Source organism: Semicossyphus pulcher, unplaced genomic scaffold (assembly GCF_022749685.1).
Source record: "Semicossyphus pulcher isolate SPU_LCO1_2020_fin unplaced genomic scaffold, fSemPul1.0.p SCAF_8, whole genome shotgun sequence".
NCBI lineage: Eukaryota > Metazoa > Chordata > Actinopteri > Labriformes > Labridae > Semicossyphus > Semicossyphus pulcher.
Genome location: NW_027211759.1, coordinates 11,760,729 through 11,786,566, shown reverse-complemented (window position 1 = coordinate 11,786,566; position 25,838 = coordinate 11,760,729). Strand labels below are relative to the sequence as shown.

General features: G+C 40.3%; 2 protein-coding genes across 3 annotated transcripts; both read right to left on the bottom strand.

The window, feature by feature from the left end:
• Window positions 1–211: 211 nt before the first annotated feature.
• LOC138612961 (HMG box-containing protein 1-like) lies at window positions 212–6,477 on the bottom strand. The gene is made up of 11 exons (XM_069686502.1): window positions 6,438–6,477; window positions 4,998–5,150; window positions 4,718–4,898; window positions 4,174–4,294; window positions 3,929–4,043; window positions 3,565–3,683; window positions 3,028–3,184; window positions 2,765–2,909; window positions 1,788–2,075; window positions 1,238–1,379; window positions 212–1,150 (listed from the first exon to the last, which is right to left on the bottom strand). Exons 2-11 carry the CDS (start codon window positions 5,068–5,070, stop codon window positions 1,133–1,135), a joined length of 1,359 nt encoding a protein of 452 aa, XP_069542603.1. The 5' UTR covers window positions 5,071–5,150; window positions 6,438–6,477; the 3' UTR covers window positions 212–1,132.
• A 436-nt stretch (window positions 6,478–6,913) lies between these two features.
• hsp90b1 (heat shock protein 90, beta (grp94), member 1) lies at window positions 6,914–25,280 on the bottom strand. 2 transcript variants are annotated; one of them, XM_069686152.1, is made up of 28 exons: window positions 25,151–25,280; window positions 24,538–24,640; window positions 24,079–24,220; window positions 23,337–23,453; window positions 22,923–23,254; window positions 22,683–22,794; window positions 22,437–22,565; window positions 21,975–22,091; window positions 21,732–21,869; window positions 21,549–21,626; window positions 21,377–21,442; window positions 20,868–21,137; window positions 20,499–20,744; window positions 20,222–20,358; window positions 20,008–20,086; window positions 19,752–19,911; window positions 19,392–19,468; window positions 14,421–14,724; window positions 13,427–13,462; window positions 12,148–12,200; window positions 11,913–11,996; window positions 11,576–11,682; window positions 11,275–11,428; window positions 8,977–9,078; window positions 8,818–8,892; window positions 8,655–8,723; window positions 8,418–8,553; window positions 6,914–8,305 (listed from the first exon to the last, which is right to left on the bottom strand). In XM_069686152.1, exons 1-28 carry the CDS (start codon window positions 25,197–25,199, stop codon window positions 8,172–8,174), a joined length of 3,606 nt encoding a protein of 1,201 aa, XP_069542253.1. In that variant the 5' UTR covers window positions 25,200–25,280; the 3' UTR covers window positions 6,914–8,171. The 2 variants fall into 2 exon arrangements, with proteins under 2 accessions (XP_069542253.1, XP_069542254.1); XM_069686153.1 differs by lacking the exons at window positions 6,914–8,305; window positions 8,418–8,553; window positions 8,655–8,723; ... (6 more) ...; window positions 13,427–13,462; window positions 14,421–14,724 and adding an exon at window positions 19,028–19,307 and having other exon boundaries at window positions 19,392–19,499; window positions 19,756–19,911.
• Between the last annotated feature and the right edge of the window lie 558 nt (window positions 25,281–25,838).

Sequence of the window (25,838 nt, the reverse complement as noted above, 5' to 3'; positions counted from 1 at the left end):
ATCAGTGGATACAGAGAGCTCTTGAGAGAAAATGTGCCTGGCATAGCGTGTAATTTAGGGACACACACTTGTTTACATGAGGGAGATAAGAATTCAATTCTAAGAAGAGAAGAAAAACACACATACGCACGTACTCAAACACAAAGCCAAACATCCCACAGGTGGTGATTACAGTTTATGAAATAAAGAAGCAAACACTTGGATGAGATGCAAGTTTAAAAAATTATTTATAATATGATACAAGGATATTTTGTGCAAGAGGTTGTTGGGGCTGTGAAACCTGTACATTATGAACAAAGCACTTAAAATTCAGTGGCAACCTGAAAGCAGAACATGGCTACTGGGCCATGATTGTGTCAAACAGATAACTATCAAGATACAAGCAGTATTATACAAAAAGTTTCCATCAGTATACAATGGCTGTATAGGATTAGATTACATATTTATATAAAGTGCATAAGAAACAAACACTTACAGTGAAGGCCTGAAGTGCTGTGTGACTGAGTGTAAACCCACCACCACATGCTGCAGCCGCCTCGTCATATGGCCGGGTGGTCGGGGGAAACATCACTGTAAAGACTTGGCAGGGAAGTATGTCAAACGTTTGGCCATAGTTCATCTGCAGAATATATACTGTATGAAAAATGTATGAAAGGGTTACTCATCTGTGCAATATATTGAATGGTACAAATATAATCTATGTGAACGGTTGTGTGAAAAAGCTCTGAAATTCCCCTTTTTACAATTATAAATAGACACTCGTTGTTTACTGCTCCGTCTACTCTGAAGCATAGCACCACAGGCTCTCATTCTCCAACAGTGAATATGAAATGACCTGAAATAACTGACAAGGTTCGTTCTCATTTCAGGGGAATAAGACATCTTTGACGTTAAAGGTATAAGAAAATATATGCACTGTTAGTGACTAGATTACATGGTTTGTTTATAGTTCATAATTCTGTTTTTTTCCTCTAATAATGTTTCAAGGTTACAAAAAAAAAGCGAGTGAATTCAGCATCACAGTCGAGTCTTGAGAATACAGGAGAGCAAAGAGGCATCAAGCGGTCCATCAGACTCTGTCCGGCACCTCTCCATGCCAAAACACCAACAGCTGAGGATTCTGGGGGATTATCTAGGACTGCTGGGAACCCTGTTAAAAGAGGACATGAGCTGTATGTTATGTATGTATATGTAATGGATATTGTTGTTGTTGTAGCTCAGTGACGTTGGTCCTTACTGAGTTGGTTCTTTTGCGCTTCCAGCAGTCTGGGTTGAGTCGTTTCTGCTCCTCAGCCAGAGCCTTGGCCTCCATGGTGTACATCCTCCTCTCCTCATTCTTCATCTTCTTCCACTTGTCACCCAGGATGACACTGATGGCTCTAGAAGTTAGAGATAAGACCTTTTTGACTCTTTTGTCTTAAGAGGATCTGTCTAAATTTGTTGCTTTTATTTAGTTTTTGAGGAAAATTAGACAAAGTGAAAAAAAATGGTGGTCTTTATAATTAAAACAATTTCATTTTAAAGGTTTTGGCACCGGTCCCTTGAGCTAGGACATGTCTTAAACTACAAACTCTTACATGTCATGCGCTTTGAATCTGTAGCTCTTGGCTTGACACTCTCGCCTGGTCCACTTAATAACATTCAACACAAAAAGTGTTTACACAGGAGCCAATCCAGTAATTACCCGTATTGGAACATTCTCTCTCAGGGCAGACCGTGGAGTAAAAAGGCAGCCAAATGAATGATAGTTTGAATAATAGCACTGGATCTCATTGACTTCTGCGTACCTGTTGTCCTTCCCAGGATACATCTGTGTGTACTCCACTCTGTACTTCTTGGCAAAGAGCATGAAGGCATTCATTGGCCGCTTGCATTTTATGGGCGTGGCACCACTGGCTGTCCCTGAGGTGTGGCTCCTGTTTGATTTATTTGTGGAGGATTGTGGGGAGCTGGAGCGCTCCAGTTTATCACAGTCTGGACTGACGGCACCCCCACTGGACAGGGAGGTCCTGCGCTGACGAGCCATGCTGCTGAGAACGTACACCGCTGAGGAGTCTAGTGGGGTGAAGTCGTAACTGTAGGAGAAAGGCAAGAACGTCAATAGTTTGTTGATCTAATCTGCTGTTTTCTTTCTGCAACTAAGTTCTTTCTAGTGTGTGTCTGACAAATTCACCTTGTCATGTAATACTATGAAATTAAATGTGAGGGGATGCATCTTTGGAGCGTTTGTTCATGCTCAACACAAATGTCATCTGGATGACTCGTACTGAAGATCATGTTTTTTGAAAGTATATGCAAACAATGTATCAAAAGACAACATGAAAGGGGGGCTTCATTATTTCTATTATTACCAAAAATCTGCAGCTCCACTCTGGCGTAAAAATATCTGGCAATGTGAGGCTGAGAAAGTAATAAACAGTGGATTTCTTTACTGAAACAGCTTCCTGTTGATGCTTTAAACAGCATTATGAGAGTGATAAACCAAATTAGAAAAGTTGCAGCCTAGACTGATGAACAATGATGAATAAAACCTCATTGTAATGTTTAATAAACTGCCACTACAACCCAATTTCCCCTCAGGGATTAAGTCCATCTATCTATCTATTGCTTTGAAGCTCCCTGAAGTTGAGACAAGCTGCAGATAGAGGTGATAAGACTCTTTATCACATTGTAATTTGATGCGTTGTTAATAAAATATTGTTAATACCTACTTTTAAGTCTTTTTAATACCCAAAGCAAGATTCCAGTACTTCTACTAATGTACCTTCTGAAAGTGTCAAAGACGACTGAGTCATCGCAGTTAATAGCATCTGGGTGGTTTGGTGGCAGACACACATCGCCCAACTGCATCTCATAGCACGGGATCCCATGGTGCACCACAGTAAGGCTCGGATAAAAGGAAGACCACCCTGAGAAACACAGATGGTAAGTTACAGGTTATTTTGATCAAAACACTTTCTATTTAAACAAAAAACAAACCAGCTGAAAATGAATGATCAAAGAATAGTTTTAAAGATCTTACTATACCTTTATTTTTGACCAAAAATGGGTGATCCAGTCGGCATTCCGCTGTTAAAAGGCCATCATCGGGTGAGCCGGGGTCAAAGGTCAGTTTAAGAACCGCCTTGCCAAAAGATACCGTCTCCTCATGGCTCACCAACTTCAGCCCCTCTGAACCGTATCTCTGTTAATGAAGCAAGAGGCCAATAAAAGGAAGCGTTACTCATCAGCAAGATGTTGAACTCACCACATGGGTGTACAAACAACCTAATGTAATGTAATGCTAAATGGAACTATCACTACAAATCTACAAGGATGTAATGCATTTCAAATCTCATTCATCCACCCAGGTACTCACTTCCTGTATCTCTACTGTTAGCCTGCATGCCCCCTTGTGGACATTATGAGCCATTACATGTCTTTTTACATCACACCAAACTGGACTCATGCACCCATTTAGCCAGCAATGCATCCAACCATAATGTGTACACAGCATTTCAGAGTATAGCTGATTATTTAGAAATATTTAAAAACACACTACACTCAAAAGAATATGTTTTCTACCTTCAGAGAGGAGGAGGACGGCATCATGGTTTCCTCATCTGAGTCATCGTCAGAATCCCCGAGTTCATCGGCCTCTTGCCACTCCACGTTAGGACCTCGATGGAAGCGCAGGCGGGTTCCTGAATGTCAATGAAACACTGTTACATGATGCATGAGCAGATGTGTTGATACTGATCAGAGAATGCTGAAAATTGGATGCAGTACTGCTGTCTTGACACCCGAGGTCAGAATTTCTTTACAAATGTTGTAATTAATGCTCATGATGATAAAGGGAAGAAGCTTCATATCTACAGCTTTTGTCCAAAACAGATGACGTGAGTGTGGATGTGGAAGTGTCTGTTGTGTGTGTACAGCATGTACGCACCTTTAAGGAAGCAATGCCAGGCTGTGGAGGGCCAAGAGTGAGACCAGGCCATGTCTTCATCATCAGAAAACGATGAGGACATCGAGAAAACACCAGACTCAGACTCACTGCTGGCCTGTTGTGATAAAAGACATCTTACATCAGTAAATTAAACCATTTCAGTTAAGATTATTATACAGTTACAGGGAAATATTCACTGGGTTTATATGAATGGATGATTCTTGATATTGGAAGAGAAAGGTTACCCTGACACGCCTGCGCTCCCTGAGGTGGCCTCTGAACGTGGTGGGCGCGCTACTGGCTAACGGGGGCCGAGCGTAGGAATGTAAACTGTTACTGTTGCCAAAGATGTGGACTGGGGATGATCTGGAAAAGATTGAAATGTCATTCACATTATATATACTGTACATCACCGTCATCAGTGCAAATATAGTGATATGTGAATGTCATCCTGATATTTGCCTTTAAAATCTGCCTTTATAATATTTCGGTTCGATTTATTCAGGGGCCTGTGATGAATACAAAATGGTACCATATGCTAATTCAATACAATTGGGACAGGACTGACCCTAACTTTAGTGCCATGGGAATTTCAAAATAAAAGCATCTGTTAGCAATGGGGATATGTTCAATATTTTCACAATGGATCATGGATTATTGAATTAATGCATTATAACATGTCTGTTGGTGTAACTATATACGTTGTCAACTTCTCGTTGCCTTAGTTTCACATGCATTTGTTCTCTTTAGACTAAACTGACTTTCATGCTACTTAATATCTGTACAAACCTCTTATGTGGGGCGTTCTTCAACAGGGGGCTCTGAGGACTGGTGGCAATGTTAGCCAGCTCAGTGAGCCAATTGGTGCGGGGGGAGCAGCTGAGCTCCTGGTGAGAGACTCCTGCTCCGACCTGAAATAACCCCGGAGACCGCTGGTCCTCTTCCACCTCCTGCAACTCTGGCATATCATCTGGGGACAGGTTGACAGTAGCATTCACAATTACTAAATTCAACAAAACTCAGTTTTCTTAAATGTAGGAGATGCTTTCTTGCTGATTTAGCATTTTACCATAATCCATGTGGCACCCAGGTGAGGAAGGGAGGTCCTCGTTACACTTGAGTGGATCAAAAGACTCGTCCATTCTCACAATGTTCTGCTGTTTCCTCTTTCTGTTAACGGGTGAGTTCACTCAGCTTTCATCATCATATTCTGCCACATCATCTGGTTTTAGGCCAAAAAAAAGTATAAAACATTAGCTTTCAAAAACAAGGGTGAAGCTGCTGCATTCAGTTTTTTGCAATAACCATTCAGAATGAATGAAAATTGTTTTTAATGCATACCTATGACTGAATTGTTGTGGTAGACAGAGTGGGAATATGATTTCACTAAGACAATGAAGTTATCCATGGAATACAAAAAAACATAATAATGCACATAAGCTGTGAATTATGTCACACCACAGCAAATAGAAAATACAACATGAGGTATTTAATCATTGCTCGGAGATGTGATGTATTACATAAACATAATGGATAGGGGAGACAGTCTTTCGGGGATCCTTTGTCTCTGAATCGACACATTATACCTCGGTGACTAGTCATGTGACCAGCTGCGTGGAGGCCTTGTTTATAAACTTAATAGGGTTTGGCGCATGCGTACCAGAGCTCATTCATTCATAACTGCGTAGCAAAAGTGTTAAATAGTAGAATTTCGTTTGGAAAAGTGACCTATAGGGGCTCGAAAACACGGTGTTTAAAAATATGTCAAAGAGTATGAATGACAGAATATGATATTTTTACTCATTTGAAAATATGTTCTCATAGGAGGCAAGTAAATTAGAAGAAAAAACGTTGAAAAACATAAATGAAGCACTGAACATCAAATGAACCAGTTAAAAAGGAAGAACTAACGATCGTTTGCGTTCTGACAACCGATCAACGTTCGCTGCGCGCTTTGACAAACCGTTGCTTCGACTTCGTAAACGCGGATATACGAATAACATACCCTTAATAAAACGTTTCGAAAGTACTATCGTGTACAAAAGGACAATTTGAAGGCCAGGCCTACTGTTCTCCCACACCATAAAAGCAGTTGAAGTGTCTTCATTTCAACCCAGAGGCTTTCGGGTCTAACACTGTAAACAAAAGAATGTCAACAAGTTGAGGCATGACGCAACCTCTTTGCCCCTTTTAAAATGAATGACACGAAAACCACTAGAAGCCTTTAAACGACATTTTCATGCGAATCAGCGCAGATTTTACGAGATGAAAGACTTGCTGTGATACACAAAACTGCAGTCGGATGGGTAAGTTATCATCAAAACAACAAGCCTCGCAGTGAAAAAAACACTGTCGAGCAAAATCTGTCTTTTGATATCAAACCAACGCGTGACATCCCAAATAAAACAACAGATTAGAAGCGCAAAGTCACGGATCAAAAAACGCACAAGTTAAAAATTAGTTTAAACTATTGTTTTATTCGAAAAAAAGTATTTAACTTCCCACTTACCAAACCTGTCGCCATCAAGAAACTCTCTGGCATTCACTCGAGGGGTGGGAATGAATCGTTTCTGAGAATGTCTCCTATTGGCGGGAAAGAACGTCAAAAACAAGAATCCGTGCATGCTATTGGTTTATATTGTCGAGAAAAATAAAGAGGGCGGGGCCTAGTTTGTTGATTATCTTATCATTGGATGAAAGTGCATGCCTGTTACTACCCAGTAACAGCTGATTGGCAATAGCAGGAACAATGCATGGTTATTTTTTTTATTAGCAATGTTGCTACTACAGCAAGAAATAGTTACTCACGTAGCTTTGTAGATTATTTAAATTTGTCCGTGTTATTGAAGCATTGCTTTAACCTTCTTATACAAAATCTAGCGGAAGAACAAATGAATGACTGCGAATGAATGGGCAACTGAAAAATGAATGAATAGCTTTGAAAGTGTGCAATTCCTGTTCTGTAAGAAATGTGACAAGTAAATATAAAAAGGTTCTTTATTGACATGAAAAGTGAAACATACAGTACTTTCAGCCAGTTTAAGTGTTTGCCTTCAAAAACGACCAGTACTACTTGCACAAAGGGGGGAAATAAATCCAGAACAGTAAACCAGCTTTATCCAGCTTACAGAAATACAGATTACTTCATTATTATTTTAAACAGAGAAAGAGAAGAGATCGATAGAAGACCCACTTTAGATTCCTGTTGCAAGGGAACATCAGAATATGTGTTTCCAAACAGAATAAGTTGTTGGCAGAGGTAGGCAGCAATAATGGATGTCATAATCATAACATATGTTTCACCGACACAAAAACAATATGACTTAGATTTTACATTAAATCACAGGAAAAGCAATTATCTCAAGACATTGCCAATAATGACTAAAGTCTAGTGGGGTAACTTATCAAATTAAAGGTGGGCCTATATAATAACAGTAAATACTCATTTTGAAATTGTACAGCAATGTGTTGTATATTCTTACAAAACTATCAGCTATCTTTCTGAAGTTTTCTTTTTTCTTTTTTGCAAAAGCATAGTATTAGGCTAACAGCCACAAACACTTACCAACAATGATGTACAGTTTCTGAACATGAACTCATCGGGTTAAATCCTATGATAAACAAAAATATAGTTAGCAAAAATGTTAAAGTACTGCCAAGTCTACATTCTGATGAGATCAAAATCTGAAAGATGTTATTCAAACACAGAATCAAATCGACTTCCTTTGCAAATTGTCTCTCCTCACTCACGTTGGCACTCTTGTAGCAGTGCACCTCAGGGTGAGAGTGTGGGTGCTCTTGCCAAAAAAAGACAAGAGAATGTGAAATATTTGTTCACAATAATCCATCAATAATTAGCTTTGGCATCTGATTTTGACAATTTTTAGAAATTTACAAACAATATAATACTGTAGGTGTTACTATAACACTGCAGAAAAAAGTGAGAGTAAACAAAGGTGTTCAATAGACAAACGATTAATGTTTCAGACACTTAAAAGTAAAACGTACACTTACATTTTTAAAGTGAGAAATCTAATTTTACCAAGCTTTAAAGAACTCTGCTTCGGCTTATAACACGTGGCAAACTCTCCTAAAATGTACCTTGTCTCATAATGGGGCTGACTTATTTATCTGACACACAAATGCTGTAGTGGATATTCACATTTCTTGTTAGAAAAGCTGTTTGAGTGATAAGGGGGAAATTTTGTTTTCATCCATCAATTCATGGTCCATTGGAGCCATCTCATGCACTTTGTTGCTCAATCGGAGTGCTACTTCCAAACAGGGTCACCAGCTGCTCCTCATAGTTAGCAATGTTTCTCTTCATGATGTCCATGCACGGGCCCAGCAATCTCTCGAAGGCTTTTACGTCCAACACTGACAAAAAAAGAGTCAGAGTTCAAGGAGTATAAAATATTAAATGGTATATAGTAGGGAATTTACATGCAGGACGGATATACAATTGATCATAAAATGGCAAAAATTGTACCCAGGCATTTGACGCTCCCCACAGCGTAGGCAGACGCAGCTCTTGGCTTGTTTGTGACGAGCGCCAACTCCCCAAAATATTGGCCCCGAGAGCATGTGGCGATATCCAACTCCTCCTCCTCCTGGTCTTTTTTCGTCTGGGAATAAAGAAAAGCACAATAAGACACGGAAGGTACCGGAAAACACAACAAAACAAGTCAGAAGGCTTAAAAATGAAGAGTAGACTGGGCACACTTACCCTGCTTCTTGTCATGGTGATTCTAACTTGGCCAGACTCAACAATGTAGAAGCAATCTGCTAAATCACCCTGTAATAAAAAGAAATAATGTCATTGTAATTTAAGTGTTGATTTATGCTTAATTCAATAAGAAAATAAAAAGACTAGAAAACAGATTCATCACCTGAGCAATAATCTGCTGTGTATCACCGAACACCTTGGTGGATAGTACATCTACTACCTTCATTCTCTCTGAGAGCTGTGGATGACAGGACATGTGTTTGATTATGGTGTTAAAGCATTCTGCACTTTCTCAGAGATGGAAAGCAAAGCTAATATTAACCTCTAATGACGTAAGCAGTGGTAACGTTTCAATGAACGCCTCATACAGCTTCCTCTTCTTGGCATTGTTCTTCACGATGATCCTCCTGAATGTCAGACGATCCTGAAACAAAGAGTTAAAGAAGAGAGAAACATTCAGGTTTACAGACAGAGTAATCCTGTCCACCTGTATTGTTGTATTAATGTTTATATTAGAGCCTGATAAATATATCTATTGACTGATTTTGGCACTAGAATTGCACTACAATGTATGAAAATGTTACCTTGATAATGTCATACAGATAAAAATTGTTTTTTTCCAGCTCAAAAATTGACAACATTGACTGCAAAATTGTAACTTGAGGTAAAACCCTATATCGGACTCTACTTGTCATATCGGTGACAAACTGTTGCACAATCTATATTTAAAAATGTTTATTTTTGGGGCGCTGGTTTAGCTCAGTTGGTAGAGCAGGTTCCGTATACAGAGGCTACAGCCCTCCATGCACTGATCCCAGGCTTGCATGTCACCCCCACTACTCTCCCCACATTTCCTGTCTCTCTTCAGCTGTCCTATAAATAAAGGCAAAAACAAAAAAAAACGTATCTTAAATAAAAAAAGTCTATTTTCATTTGAGCCAAAAGCCGAAAAATCACACAATTCCAGCCGCTGTATTGCTAATAAGTGAGTTTGAACCCCTAAAACCATAACCCATATTGGTTGAGTGCTAGTATATGTATTTGTAAAAAGTAATGTATGTAAGTCTAACTATATCAAAGCTTTTTACATTTACATACACTTTCCCATAAAGTCTGTTTTCCCTCTTTTAAAGTCAGAAGAATCAGAATCTGGGTTTATTGCCAAGTAGGTTTACACATACAAGGCATTTGTTTTGGTGATTTTGGTGCAGAACAATTAACTTAGAACTAACTAAAATAAAAATAGGTAAAAGACTTCAATATAATAAGAATAAAAATATAAAAAGCAATACATATAATACAAAATATGTACAACAGGTGTCATTAAAAACTGTACAGATGTGCAGGAATTTGGTGAGAGCAAAAAGCTTACAGTACCAAATTAAAGATAGTGCAGTGTACAGACAATATAAAAGTCCAGTGTGCGTTAATGTAATACTTATTACTATTCCTTTACTTTTCCTACAGTCTGGCCCCCTTTCACCGAACATTTCGCAGTAGGGGTCGCTGTAAACCAGATTTTAAGTAACAAATAGTTCCCAGAAAATTGTGACCCTACTCAGAATTCAGAAGTAGCAGCACCCATGTGCTCATGTCATCCTGCGGCCTTCAGTGATAAATCTCTCAGCTGTTTGTCTTTTAGCTGAATGTCGTACAGTTTAGACCAATAAAATAGCCAGCAATATATTAGATAACAACATGGAGAGGTAGATGGTTTCATACTATACTGAAGGAAACGTAGGCAGCTGCTGAGGTCGCTCTCTAGCTGGAGAAGAAATGTTTTCCCACCCATCAAGCAACAAGCAAACATGGCTCCAACCTTGTTATAAAGCTTTTAGCAGAGTCAGCTCCAGCCAAAGAGGTAATTGTAAACAACTTTAATCCTACGCTTAAATCTGACTGTAATCAAAGCTCCTGCTATAGACTACTGTTTTCTCAGAGGCCCTTCAGCAGGGGATAGTTGGTTGAACAGGACCAGCTGCTTGTTCACAAACTCAAACACACACCAGCAGTTCAAGAGGGGATACAGCTGTAACCTGCCCAGTCTGCACACAGATGACATAACAAAGCTGTTACCCACAGTTTAAGGACACGACCCTCACTGAGTCATTAATAAACAAGCTGCTGCACAGACAGAGAAGCAACTGAATATCGCTGCAGCTATTCAAGCTGAAATGTATTAAATAGTTTGATTTTCTTTAACAAAAACACCACTCGTTTTGATAATCTATGAGCGCTGGAGTACTCACCTACTCTAGCTCATCTGAGGTGCACCCTTACAAAAACAGACAACTCTAACCCTGTGTGTCTGAACTGATCTGACAGCTCAGCTCTCTGAAGGGGACACAAGCATTTTCTAATAGGCCTGTTTCTGCTATATTTCTTTCATATTCAGTTTGCACGTTTTGAGCTTCAATATTCTATTTTTGTTTCTATAAAATGTTATCTTAGCCAGACATGATCTCACCTATGCTACCAGGTACCAACACAGCCACACACACACACACACACACCACCTGGATATTTACTGTAAATCATCATAACTGGCAGCACAGCGTGTTGAACAACCTGAGCAGGGAGCCAACTGTGCTCTTACATGAGGCTTTAATGGTTTACTCACTAGGCACCAAAGGGCTCCAGGCGAGGTGGCAATTATTGTGGCTGCCCTGGGGGTGTTGTACATCAATGCCAGTTCTCCAAAGCTGCCTCGGTTGTCATAGCAGCCTACAAGCTTGTCCGCGCCATCAACCTTCACGAAAATGTTAAACATCCCACTGGAGGAAGAATCAGAGAAATCCTTAGTCAACATGACACATTGTTTTTACAGATTATTTTGACTGTATATACATTTCCAAAGGGCTTTTATATGCAGTAACAATGATCTGATCGTTCACATATGTGACAGTGACATGAAATATCACCTTTCAATCACATAAAAGTTGTCCCCATCATCATCTTGATCAATGATGTGCTCCCCTTCGGTGCAGAACTTCTCAAAAATGGCATCCAGCACCTGAGACATCTGTTCCTGTGATGGTGAGAAATATCAAACACATTTATATAAAAACCATATGATAAACACTCACACAGAATTCAGCCAGTGTGTACTAACAAACAAGCATCTTTAAAATCCTGCAGAGTGCACTGAGCTGTGGCAAAAAGCTGCTGGCCTCCAGCCACGTCTTCCTTTGTGTGATTTTAAAGATGGCCGAGCAGAAATCAGACGAGTACAAAGTGCCTGTAGAATAATTCACTCACTGGATCCAAATTCTTGAACAGAAGAATGTCCCTACATGCTTCCTGTAGTCTCTGTCTCTGCTCATCAGTTTTTGGGTGGGTGACCTGCAAATAGAATAACAGCTTTGTTTTAGTACATACAGAAGTGTTTATATTGTTAAAGTTTGATTCATAATCAGAGATAGAATTGATACTGCTTGCAAACATCAACCTCAATAGACAGACAAGATTATTTCTGGTATAAATCACAGTTTACCCATGGCTCTTTTTCCTCCTCATCTTCATCAGGATTGAATGCTTCAGCACACACTGCATGATGGAGATCCAAAAATTAATGAACTTCACACTCACTACCAGACAAGAACTTACCAATCTATCGAATTTCTGCCATACCATGTGTGAAAGACAGAGCCTTTGGAAAGAACTTTGTTTCTCTAATGTTAAAGAATAAAGCTTCATGTTCAATCTAAACAGAAACATAGCCTTCATCCACAACGAAAGCCAAGTCCCAGGGATGCAATAAATCTTTTAATAAACAATCTTTTGTCGTATGTAGTGTAAGGCTTTAGGGAGATGCGAAGAACATGGTGACACTCTAGCAACATTTCATTCCTGTATGTTAAAGGCAAGAAACAGTAGTTATATCTGACTTTTCTTTAATATTGAGTCGCAAAAATGTTTTATATTTTAATTTAAAATGTCGAAAAATTGCTGACATAATAGTGTCCTGTAGTTGATGTAGGTGATATAGGCCTATATTTCCCGCCTGAAGTGATAAAAGGTGACGTATGCTTTAAGTTCCACTTAATTCTTGCTCACACTTTCCATCCAGACAGCCAAACAGGCAGATATCAGTCCTCAAACAGCTGTAATTATTGTGAACATATAACCTTAACATTACAGCTGTGAGGAACTTTAAGTTTGTGTTGATTTTGCGACCCCTGTGGACAAAGTCGTACCTCTTATCTCTGCTGATTTTCTACTGTACGTGCTTAAGTGGTGGTTTTTAACAAAAAAAATCTCATCCTGCTTTCTTTAACAGTCATACAGTATCACTTACTTTACATTTTTACCCTGGAAAATGTAAACAAAGGCAGTTCATCACTTCGTCTGACACCTACCCCCTGTCAGCGGTCTCAGGCCTTAAAAATAACTATATAGAGATAATCAATCTTGTCGCTGATGGTCTTTTTGTTTTTGTAGGTCATATAAAGTCATCAGAATTAATTTCAGTCTGTTTCATAACCAGTGCAAAACTCCTCACTAGAGCTTTAACATTAGGTTATTGTTAGTAGTAGTACTTGATCTTCCACCCACGTCACTTACTGACATTAAACAGGCTCCAGACAGCCTGGAGTGGTTCGACAAACTCAAATAAATCAGTACTGTTAAAATAAGCTGGAGACAGATGAAAAAATGTTTCAATAAAGCGTGTAAAGGTGCTTATTTAATGTGTTGCCTCAGTAAAAGTCTGATATGTTTCCAGCACTGACAGCAGCCAGAGTTTCCTCTTGACAGAACAGGCTTTAACTCACCTGATGCTCGTCTGATGAATCTGTTTATAACCGGGGCTGCAAAAGAAAAACAATATATCATCATATCAACATGTTACATTTCATCACCATAGAGGTAATCTCTCTTACAGTAGGGGTGTCTGAATTATTGCTTCTACATCTATAGTACATGTGTAGCAGCACCCAGCCCTGAGCTCATTAAGGATCCATATTCATTTAGGTGACACCTGAATACGGACAGCTGCTTTGAAGTGCGTTAGCCTCTTTGAATCAAATTTAAATGAGAAACAAAGTAGTGCCAAAGTGCCAAGCGCCAAAACAAAAGCAGGCAATGAAATATACATTAGTCTCATCCATTAAAACGCTGCTAGCTAGTGTTAGCAAAGGGGGTTAATTGGAATATCATAAATGCAAGGCACAAAAATACAACAGCAGTTGGTTTAAAGCTGTGTTTTTCTCTTCATGAGAGCATTGCAGCTAACCCTGCAGACCCAGCACTCATTGGGATGCAGTGTCAGAGCTCTGCTTGCTGCACATGATGGCAAAACTGCACCGGCCATTGTGTAAAAGATGACCACGTCCAGAAGGTACAGGGCGGTATAATCACTATTTTGCACTGCTAACATCACAGCACAGCTTTCTACCTTTAGCTGCTTTGTGATATTTTTGCTACATAATGAGGTTAGGCCCAGCAGGCCTGCACGTGAAACTGAAAATATTCAAATGACCTAGAGGTGGAGAGTATATCTGAAAAACACACAGACCCCCTTTTCCCCCCTGCAGCTGCTGTTTTTCACAAAATGAATATGCACAGATGAAGACGAGGGCGCGTTCATGGACATCATTCAGCCTCGGTGACCATATTTGGCAAATGACAGAGACATGGTGGATGCAAGGTGCAGCTCCGGAGCATCACTGCGCCCAGTGTGCTCCTTATTCTCTCCCACGTTAGCACACAGAGACACACGCTCATATTTCTACATCTTTTCAGACGTACAGTAATCCATACGCCTACCTATGAATTCCTCGTCATCGTCGTCCTCCTCCTCTCCGTTTTCCGAGTCGATCTGCATGGCTTCGTCAATGAAATTGACCGCTTTTCCAGGTCTCGGGGCCGAATTTTGGTCATTGCCAAACGAGGCCTCTTTGCTCTCTCTCTCCTTCAGCTGGGTGAAGTACTGCAACGCAAACTCGAGCAAATCCCTGGGCTGATTCCTCAACACTTCCACGGTAAAGCTCTGTAACAGCTCCGTCAGTCCTTCAGGAATTTCTATACTCATTCCTGATATCAGTCTATGGATGTGGACTAAACCGGTTTGCTGCGAATTTGAAAGAATCAAAAGCTAACAGCTGAGAGTGAGACAAATAAGCCGAAATGAGCAGACGGGTGTGAGAATCCAGGCCACCCAGTCAACAAGCCCTCCACAGCGGATCCTGTCGCTTTTCTTCAATGAAAATGGCTCTGGGTTTTTGGTCCGAGCATCTTCTGCTGCTTCTGCTACAGGAAACCCACGCATGTGACCCAGGAAACCATGGCAACCACCTATCCAGGGATTGCGTATGAGCAGCACAAGCTGCAGTCTGTCGCGAGATACAAACGATGGCAGAGAGACCCTCCGGTGTTTCAGACAGACACAGATTTACACTGAGAGAGATGAGAGGGGGAAACTGATGTCCATGTTATGTCTGCGGTCCACGAGTAAGTGTATAATTTAGTATTTTACAGCCATATTCCTCTTATATCTTTGTTTATTCACAAGGCCTGAAATCACCTAAAAAAAAATTGAAAAAAATAATAATAGAAATTGGCATTTATAGATAATAGAAATATCTTATTAGCATAAAAAGCTATAACAACTCTCAAGATACAAATGGACTATAATAACAAAATGGGAAATATATTTGTGATTATCCATCATTTACAGAAACAAAACAGTGAAAAACTGTTTTTCTTAATTTGAATTATTACTTACATTCATAACCTAATGAATAGCTTTAAGACAAAGACTCATTATAGAGTGACTGTCCCTTTAATAGCAGCAGCAGTTAGACCATATTTCTTCTTCCATAGGGAGTGAAATTATGAATTAAATCAATTAATAAATCTGAAATGTCATGGGACAGTTTGGAACATTATGACTCCAGGTAAATAACTTCAGGACCTGAAGAAAAAACAAAATAAAAAAATCTTGTCCTTATAAGATTTGACAAATGTTGTAATTATTCAGGATATGAAAATACTGAAATATGTTTCTGACATAAATCACAGCAGAAGAAAATATAATTTGTTAGAATCACATGTGCCCTTTAACCTGTCAAAGTGGGAACTTTCACTTTCACTTTGCAGTTCTCAACTTTAAACACAACACAGTCAATAAGGGAGGAAGAGAAAACTGCATGTTCAAAACACACATTTAGCTAGAGAAGAAATACTAGAGTTGATTAGATGAGCTGAGACTGCTGAGACATGTGCAAAAAAAACTCCTTTTTGGTGCCATATTGTGGATATTATCATGTTGGAATTTGATGTTAGAGAGCAAACAGACACTAGGGAATAATTCTACAGGTTAGCAGAAGGGAGTCACTTGAGGTAAAGAAAAAAAACTACCACAAGAGCACAACCGTTATCTGCCATGTTTCCAGACCCCTCCCCCTGCTGTGGCCCACATCTGTCAGTGTTTGTTAAGAAGGAACAACATTTTTTCACCCATGCAAACACTGCTGCTCGCTCTTCAACTGGCCAGTCAAGACTCCGGGCTGGGAGCTGATCACCAAGTGGGGGTTTTATTTGGATGTGCACCATACAACCCCCCATGATGGTGTCTACTGTAAGAGGACAGTTGTTAGCGGAGAAGATGCAGCTCTGCTCTCTGAACCGTAGATCCTGAATATTGTTACAGCTTAGTGCTGCTCAGCACACTACAGGAGCTCACAGCTGTGGTATTAGTACACTACAAGGTGCACGTACTACAAGAGTCAATCTACAGTATTTGAATATAAGATGACAGATATGAATACACACTCAGTTTAGTAGGTAGCTAAAGCTAACGCAATGGTACTGCAAGAAATCCTGAATCACAAATACATGAATAATCAGTTTGTTTCTTCATATGTAGCCAGCCTTTCTTGACATGTATACGTTCTGCCACCTGCAGCTAAAGACAAGCAGTGTGAGGTCAAGCTAAAATGCAACTTAAACTACAGTAACTTTTAAAAGATATTTTAGTGGTGACACTGTCATTTAGTCACCAAAGCCACAGGAAAGCATAAAACGCGTGAGACTAGCCCAGGGTTCTATAAGTGTAATATCTATAATAAGTATCAAAATCCTTTTCGGTAGCAGTGCAACTTCTCCAAATTTATATTTGGTTTTAAAAAATCAGATGTTTGAATCCACTCATCTTGTGTGCCACAGCTCGGCCCATTCTTAATACAGCCAAAGGAAATGTGTTGACAGGGGAACGTACACAGACACATCTACCACATCATCCTTAGTGTTTCCTTATTTTTCAGTAGTTGCTATAAAACAATAAAAATACACATATGACTGCGAAGACAGTGAAGAGGATTGTTCTTCACTAGACCTACAGCCTTTTTATGATTGCCTCTTTAACGAATGTTTGAAGTGCTTTGTTTAAGCTTCTTATGGTTCAAATGTTTGAACTGAGCTGAGTATTTGTGTCACATATTTCCTTCTTGCTACTCACAGTCTTTATGCCCAGGTAAGATAAATAACTAGTGTGGGTTAAAAAAGATTATTTACTCTATTCACCGTCACTGAAAAACAAAAAGTATGTATGATGACTGCTCTAAAGACACAGCATTCTGTCAGATACTTTATGCTTTGTACCGATTTCTTAAAACTAAACTGGTCATGTATTTGGCCTTTTGCTATGTAATGAATGAATGAATAGAAATGTTTTCCAGGCTGTTTTTAAGCTGCGTTACTGTTAGCTAGTTGTCCCTTATAAACTGGGTGTAGTTGCTGCCTTGCATTTACACATCTGACGTGTGCCTTTCATATCCTCAACATGTGGGTGACAATGCCCCCTGCTGGGCATGGATTAGTAATGCATTTTTATTGATGCATTTAAAATAAAATGTGTGAAATAGTTTCGCAAGTATGCGATCTCTGATTTCTTATTGTGTTTTGTAATGGATGCTTTGAAGTGAAATAAACTGTTTCCTGCTGAGGTTCCTAAACGCTGTAGAAATCAGCCCTTATAATAATATTATCAGATCTCACAGTTCTTAACAAACTACAAACACATGTGGCTGATAGCATGTCAAACATGCAGTTGTCACTGAAGCATTACCAACTGATGCTGATATTGATATTATATTAATGTAATCACTTTGTTTTGCGGCACTGATGACAGATGAATGGACTTTGTATTTCTACTATAAAAGCTGATTTTTGGACTTTATGAAGCCTTCTGGTCTGTGATCAGTTTCTTCACAGTGAGTGATTGAGCCCGTATTCCTGCTACTCGATCATGTGGAGGGATTGTCCTTCCAACACATTCATTCTAACCCGTACTTGTATTGGCACACTTATTTGCCTGGCAAACAGTAAAAACAGTCAAACACTGACATCCAACAGTTCTATCAGTTTTTAGTACACAGTGACTCTGACCTGGATTGACTGTCTCTCCATTGAACAAGGTATTGATTTTGTTTCCCTTCCTATAAATAAAAGAAAGAGTACTATTGAACTGTAGCGAGCTCAGTAAAACTGCTCATTGAAGACATACAGTTGCTCTGGCCTTACATGTAGACCTCTGGATGCAGTGAAGACAGCCAATGCTCAGCGTTGTCCTCCTGATAACATGTTTGGTATTTTTCCTTGAGTTTGCAATGCTGAGAAACAGAAAAACACATGATAAAAATGTACTGACAATTCCTTTAAACTAAAATTGCATACATGCTTTTGTCTAAGTGATCATCAGGTGCAGAGCGATTTGTGCCGCAGTGAATCAGCAGGTAGGGGAGACAGTACTAGCATGGTACCATGGGTAATACTGATCAGCATTCACAGTACAAATACATCCAGGCTAAATGTGTTCACAGTTTACACAGTAAATAGAGTAATGGAGGTCCTTAATTATTACTCTATTGCAGTTTGAGGACGTAGTTGTGTCTAAAACTTTGATATGCTAGAAATGTGATGGCATTGGATTCAAGGTTTTACCTCAATGATACATGTGAAACGACTGTCCAAGCTGTGCAGGGCATTGAATCCCATGTATCTGAAGTTCACTTTAAGCCTCAAGGCTGAGGTGGTTTAACAGAAGCTCAAGCTTCTTTTCTCAGTTTTGGCATATTAATTAGTTTTACAGTATTTTTACATTCAGAACATTTTGATTTGGCCTGTTTAAGTTTTTTGGTCGACACTGCTTTGTACCCGTCACGGCTGCCAATGAACCTCACTTGCATTTGCACAAATGCAAATTTTACTTGGTTAAAAGCCTTTTCCATTAAGCATCTATCCCATGTTTTTTGTCATTCAGACACAACACTGCAGGCGGTTGTCTACTTAACCAACACAGCATGAGGCTTTTTTCCTCTTTCAATCTCACTCAGAACAACGTACCTCTGATAGCACCACACAGACACAGTATGTCCATTTTCCAGGAAACATTTATTCGATCGAGAGACAGGATCGCATCTTTCCATAAACAGGTCAGTTAAATATTAACAAATTTACAGTCATGAGGAATGTGATAAAAAAAAACAAAAAACAAAAACAAACAATGCTCGCATTAAAAAACCCCAACCCAGGGACCCCACCCAGGATAACGTCGACCACGGTGGAGCCGGGACGAGACTCGAATCCGTTCCCAGCTCCGTTGTTACACGCTCGTTATTAAGTGCTTCACAGTTCGTCTTTGTCTGTTTTTGTCTGTAAGGGAACAAAATCAAAGTTAGTAAGAGCAAATATCCCAGCATTTGAACGTTTAACTCTACACGTGTAAAGTGTTCTCACCGATTCTTCATCATCATCCTCATCATCTACTACTTCCTCTTTATCTTCAGAGTCGTCCTCCTCCTCCTCTGCCGGCTCTTCTGGCTCCTCCTCTGGCTCTTCTTCAATCTGTTACACAGTCACATCGTTTTTAACATAAGACATCTACAATCTTCAACCATCACTGAAATAACACACTTGAAATAGACCATCTAAAGGGTGCTAAACGTGTTTGCAAAGGCCACACTACAAGAAAGGAAGTGGAACTATTTCTAACACATAAATAGTTTAATGTTAGAGTAACGAATGTGTTCACTGAAACTGAAACATTCTCTATGCAAATGTGTCCTGACTAATAGGTGTGTGGCAGCTGGTGGTGACTCGCCTGCTCGTCCAGAGCTACGTTCATGCTGAGTCGGAGCATGCGCTCTATCCTGTCTCCATAAGCCTTTGTGTCAGCCAGCTGGTAGCCTGAGCGCAGCGTGGCTGTCTCAAACAGAACCACAGCCAGATCTGATGCAGTCTGGTCCTCAGCATCACCCTGAAGGACAAGAAGGAGAAGAAACTGTTTAGTATCTCTTCTGATTGCTTGTATTTAAAAAATATAAATGTATGAAATGACAGGAGTCCGACTTACATTGACTCTGTTCAGCATCTGTTTGATGAGGGGATGTTTGGGGTTGATTTCTAATGTTTTCTTCTGGCTGGCGTAATAACTGAAGAGGAGAGAAAATGGGAAATTGCCATAGAGGATCAGTAAACAGTCAGACAGCCCACAACATGATCTGAATTAGCATTTTACAAACGTGATAAGCGTTATCATTGCTGAAAATGACAGGATCATTACTCACTTTGTGGAAATGTCTTTTCCTGTCTGGTAAGCCTGTGCCTTCATGATTCTCTCCATGTTTCCTGACCAGCCGTACTGACTGGCAACCAGAGCGCAGGGGGAGTTGGTGAGCCTCTGAGAGAGGATGGCCTTCTCAATCTGCGGGAGAGACGGCAGCAAGTCAAATAACGTAACTGACGGAATAGACAACTTAGCAGCCGCAGCATAATTTTATCACTTAAGTGGCTGCTGTTTATTTTCCCATGTCATGCATATTTCAAAAATAATCAGCTCTCTACCTTGTCCTTCAGGGCCTTGTCCTTCAGCCAAGTGGTGAGAGGTTCGTACTCCTTCTCCAGGGTCTCCCTCTTCTCCTTTGCTTTCTCACTCTCGTCAAATTTGACGCCCTCCTTTGCAACGTTCTGGAAGCGTTTTCCATCAAACTCGGGCAGAGCCTGGATGCAGTACTCGTCCACGGGCTCTGTCAGGTAGATCACCTCGTAGCCCTTCTTCAGCAGCTTCTCAACGAAGGGAGAAGACTCAGCCTGCAGAGGGAAAACAGAGCAGATGATTAATGCTAGGCTATAAATGATATATTAAATAGCTTGTATGACAGTTGCTTTAAACATTATTAAACATTTAAAAGACTAAACAAAACATCCACTCACCTCCTTCCTGCTGGTTCCAGCCATGAAGTAGATCTTGTCCTGCTTCTCCTTCATGCGCTCCACATACTCCTCCAGGCTGGCCAGGATTGTTTCGCTGTTGGAGGTCTGGAAGCGGAGCAGTTTGGCCAGACGGGTCCTGTTGGAGTGATCCTCGATGACGCCCAGCTTGATGTTGGTTCCAAACTCCTTCCAGAACTTCTCGTTGTACTGATCCTCTGCGATCTTCTTGATCATGTCCAAAGTCTTACGCACCAGCTTCTTGCGGATAACCTGAGCAGAGGGAATATAGGTATTACATCTTCAGTTCTTTCCCTGTAAGTTTAAAATTCCTTATTCCTACCCTTTAACATATACTTTGTCCTCTCTTCCCTTTCTTTTATGTAAAGCATTTCAGCTCACTCAGATACTTTATAGACTAAATGATGAATAAATGTCAAACTATAAAAACTCATGTGACGGACACAATAACAAATGGTTTGTGTTTTATAAATGCTGGATGTGAAGCCCACCTTGAGCAGTTTGTGCTGCTGCAGAGTCTCTCTGGACACGTTCAGGGGAAGGTCATCAGAGTCAACCTAGCAAAAAAAATAAAAAGGATATTAATCCTAGTGCAGGAAAAGAACGAGCAGTTCATATGAGAACATTAGTCTGTCTCCACTAGAGTTAGAAGAGGTCACTCACCACTCCCCTGATGAAGTTCAGGTACTTGGGCATCATGTCGTTGAAGTCGTCTGTGATGAAAACTCTCCTCACAAACAGCTGTGAATGAAAGTCATTGCTTTAGATCGGGTTGACTCCTTAATATATTTCTAAAAGCACAAAAATCCCCGAAAAAGGCTTCCGAATCCTGCTCGCAGAACTCACCTTGATGAAGTCGTTCTTCTTGGAGCCGTACTCGTCAAACATTCCGCGGGGAGCTGAAGTGGGCACGAACAGGATGGACTTGAAGGTAACCTCACCCTCAGCCATGAAGTGGATGTGGGCCAGAGGGTCGTCTGTGTCCTGTTAAAGACGGACACGTGGTTGGAAATGATGAGATTAAATTCTTCAAGGAAGCAACACAATCTACAAGGCTGTCTGTCAAAGCGTGACTGTCCAGGTGCCTACCTTAGAGAAGGTCTTGTAGAAAGCTGTGTACTCGTCCTCTTCGACCTCCTTAGCTGGTCTCTGCCAGATGGGCTTGATGTCATTCATCAGCTCCCAGTCCCACACGGTCTTCTCAACCTACAACAAATAAGATACAAAAATGTTTAATTATATTCATGTTAAAACAATAACTCCAAATCTAATGAGGTATTTTTAAAAAGCTCAACTTAGTACTGGTATATTTCTTACTCCCCATAAATTGACATTGTTAAATTCTCAGGCTAAACCAAAGTTGAAAGTCCGAATGTTCCAAGTTAATTTTTACCTAAATCTTTAACAGACTGAGCTCTCTAATTAGTGAAAGATTATATATTTATCTGTATATATTTTAGTCTAGGAAAAAAAATGTTTTAAAACAACATTACTTAACTGTTAATTGTTTTATGTTGGTCATTATCTCCCACCTCTGAATGAAGCTCCTACCTTCTTTGTCTTAGGCTTGTCTTTGTCCTCCTCCTCTTCCTCTACCTCCACGTCGTCTTCAGCAGCCTCCTTCTCTGGTTCCTCTGTCGCCTCAGCATCTTCCTCGATTGGCTCTTCAACTGTCTCAGTCTGGAAGAAATGATGCAACAGCCATTTGTTAGTTTCAGTATTCTTCAGTTTCATAGTATACCTGCAGTAGGATCAAGGATGAGTCAAAGTGTGGAAGGGAGCATCTTGAGTTCTCACCTTGCTGGCCCAAACGTAGATGGGGAAGTTGATGAACTGAGAGTATTTCCTGACAAGGTTCTTGATGGTCTCCAGCTCCAGGTAGTCAGAGGCCTCTTCTTTCATGACCAATCTGAGGGGAGAGAAAAGATGGAGAGGATTTTAATTCAAACTCAATACTATTTTAGCAGTAGTTTATCATTAAGAATAATAAGTAGCTAAAATTGCAATCAAGGTGAATAAAAACTAATGTGAACCCACGTGATGGTGGTTCCTCTGCCCAGTGTGTCTCCGCGGGGGTCTTCGATGACAGAGAACTGGTTAGAGTCCGACTCCCAGATGTGCTGGGTGCCATTGTTGTGTTTAGATGTCACGATGACTTTGTCGGCAACAAGGAAAGCAGAGTAGAAACCCACACCGAACTGGCCAATCAGTTCTGAGGTTGACTGGTCCTCAGCCTGCATCTCTGTCATCTTGTTTAAGAACTCGCTGGTGCCGGACTTGGCGATGGTGCCCAAGTTCCTCACCAGCTCGTCTTTGGTCATTCCAACACCGGTGTCAGTGATGTGCAGCATGTTCTTCTCCTTATCAGACTAGAGAGAGACATTACAGTGAAGTTACCAACAGAGCAACAACTATTAACATTACTAATAAAGACTGCCAAATTCTGCATACTTTTATTTTGATGGTCAGCTCTTCATTGGCGGCCATTGCGTCCTCATTGGTCAGAGACAACAAGCGGATCTTGTCCAGAGCATCTGAGGAGTTGGAAATCAGCTCCCTGAGGAAGATCTGAAAGAGAACACACATAAGAATACGATGAGAAGGAAAGACATTAAAATGTCTCAATGCTGACAGCTGAATGATGTATAAGACTCTGCCATGTCCCTGGTAATCATGATGATACTGAAATGTTGAAGTTGCCGCGGGACACAGTCCAAACAGCAGATCCACTGACTCACTCCCTCCCCCAGATCTCAAACAGCAAGTGCTTGGATGACACCCGCACATGTACATGAAGTTACCTAGTTTCTTCAGTAAGAGGCAGCTAATATTTCATGTTCATTATTTAAATACAGAGTGGCTGAATCTTTTTGGAAAACTGGATGACATAACATTTTGCAGCTACTGTTAGATACTTCTATTGTAAGGCATTGCATTAGATGATAATTAGATATAAATGTGCCAGGGGTTGTTTGTTAAAGGAGGGAAAAGCTGTCTGAAGTAATATAAATATACAATATAAAAATTATAATACTTCATTATGACACTTATTTTTATTGCCATTATTTAGCACAGGACTTATGAAAGAATTGTGACCTCTGTGTTCTTTGCTTAAATCTGACCTGCACACCAAACATGTAAATCCAAAGAAATGTATATGATATAACATCTCAATGCTGTAACTCCTGCTCACCTCCTTGTTCTTGTAGAGAGAGTTAATAATCAGCTTCATCATTCTGTTGACTTCAGCCTGGAAAACATGTTTTTCAGACTTTTCTCTGAGTTCCTTGATCTGAGCTGCATTCAATCCATCCAGCTGGATGGCTTCCTCCTCTCTGAGGACAGACATATGCACACGCAGGTGAGGTCAGGCCAGGGGGTGCACAACAACAAATCACAGGTGTTAACAAACATGTAAATCTGTTCTCCTCTCAGGGGATCATCCAAGACACACAGGATTCCCTGCTCGTAATGAGGGAGGTGTGGTAAACCTTGCAAAGCTTTGCCACCACTGCAATTCAAGTGCTGCTATGAGCGTTTGTGTGCATAAGCTCGGTTATGTTGACCTTGTGCAAGGTTTAGTCGACCTCCCCTTATAGTAACAAACAGTGAGCACGACACACAGGCAAATTTAATTATAAGTGACACCCACCTCTGCACCACCTCATCATCTGTTCTGGAGCCATCTCTGCTTTTTCCAAGATCCTCCACTACTGTCCCATCGACGTCAACTTCATCCTCCGCCTTTACAGCAGCTGCCAAGTGACAAAAAGTGGTTCAATGTTAAATAATCGTACTAACCATTTGCTGCAGGAGAATATCAAGAAATCTACATCCTTTAAGACCATTTCATTTAAGAATGGAGCTCAGTAAAGATGTGATCAAATCACGTTAGGTGTAACCTTAGGCAGGCTGCCTTTTTCTTAGCGAGAATAAGGACTTAAATGCATGCAACACAGACGACTTTTCAATTAAGATGTTAGCTAGCACAAGACAGCTTTAACGTGCTGTTGAGTTCTAGCAGAAACTTCATGAAAGGCATACTGGGAAAAAAATGATTTGCTCCAAGAAATGTGCTAACGCCAAATTAACCATATTGTCTATCATTAAGAAATGTCCAAATGAAGCTTTGAAACTGCGAATGTATGAAGGCTGTAGTCATGAATGAGCAGGGACTAAGCACAAACGCTAGCTTACTGGCTAATGTTAGCTTAAATGTTGAGTAATAAAAGAGAAAAGAGATAGCAGCTCTTTCCGTTACTCACCAAAGGCTAAGAGTGCGAAGAGAAGACCTACAAACCAAACTCGTTTCATTTTGAGAAGACGTGTGTCTTTTGCTCCTGAGACAAAAGCCGGGATATCAGTGCAGGCAGCACTGCCTTTACAAGAGAGACTGACAAGCTACCTCTGCCACCAAAAGAGCCCACTCTCTTTAACCCGTGACAACCGACCAATGGCTGCGCACCACGCACAACCTTCGACCAATCACAGCAGAGTCTTCAGTACATGTTGTCCTATCAGATTCTTCAACATAAGTCAATACCCGAAAATCGTGGCCCGACACCATTGGCTAGGAATGAATAATCAGCACATCACTTCCTAAAATTTACCTCTCAATGTGGAAATCTCGGTCATCACTTGAGTTAAAGTTTGATTTTCTTACGCAATATCACGGCCAAGTGACACACTAAAGCTAAGATGCCAGTGGAAAGCTAGCACGTTCTTTTTAATGCTCTAAAATCAATGTCTGTAGCAATAAATCACTGTCAGTGTCAGGCTATGTTAGTCTATGATTTCATGGTTATCTACGTATGTGTGGGGTATAGTATTTTTTACAAACCTGCCCTGACCCTTCCCTAAAGGTTGCATTTATTGTAGTTAGATATCCTGCTGCACACTGGAAGATAAGACATAGTATCTGCGCTACTGATCTTTGCCCACAAGGGGGTCCTG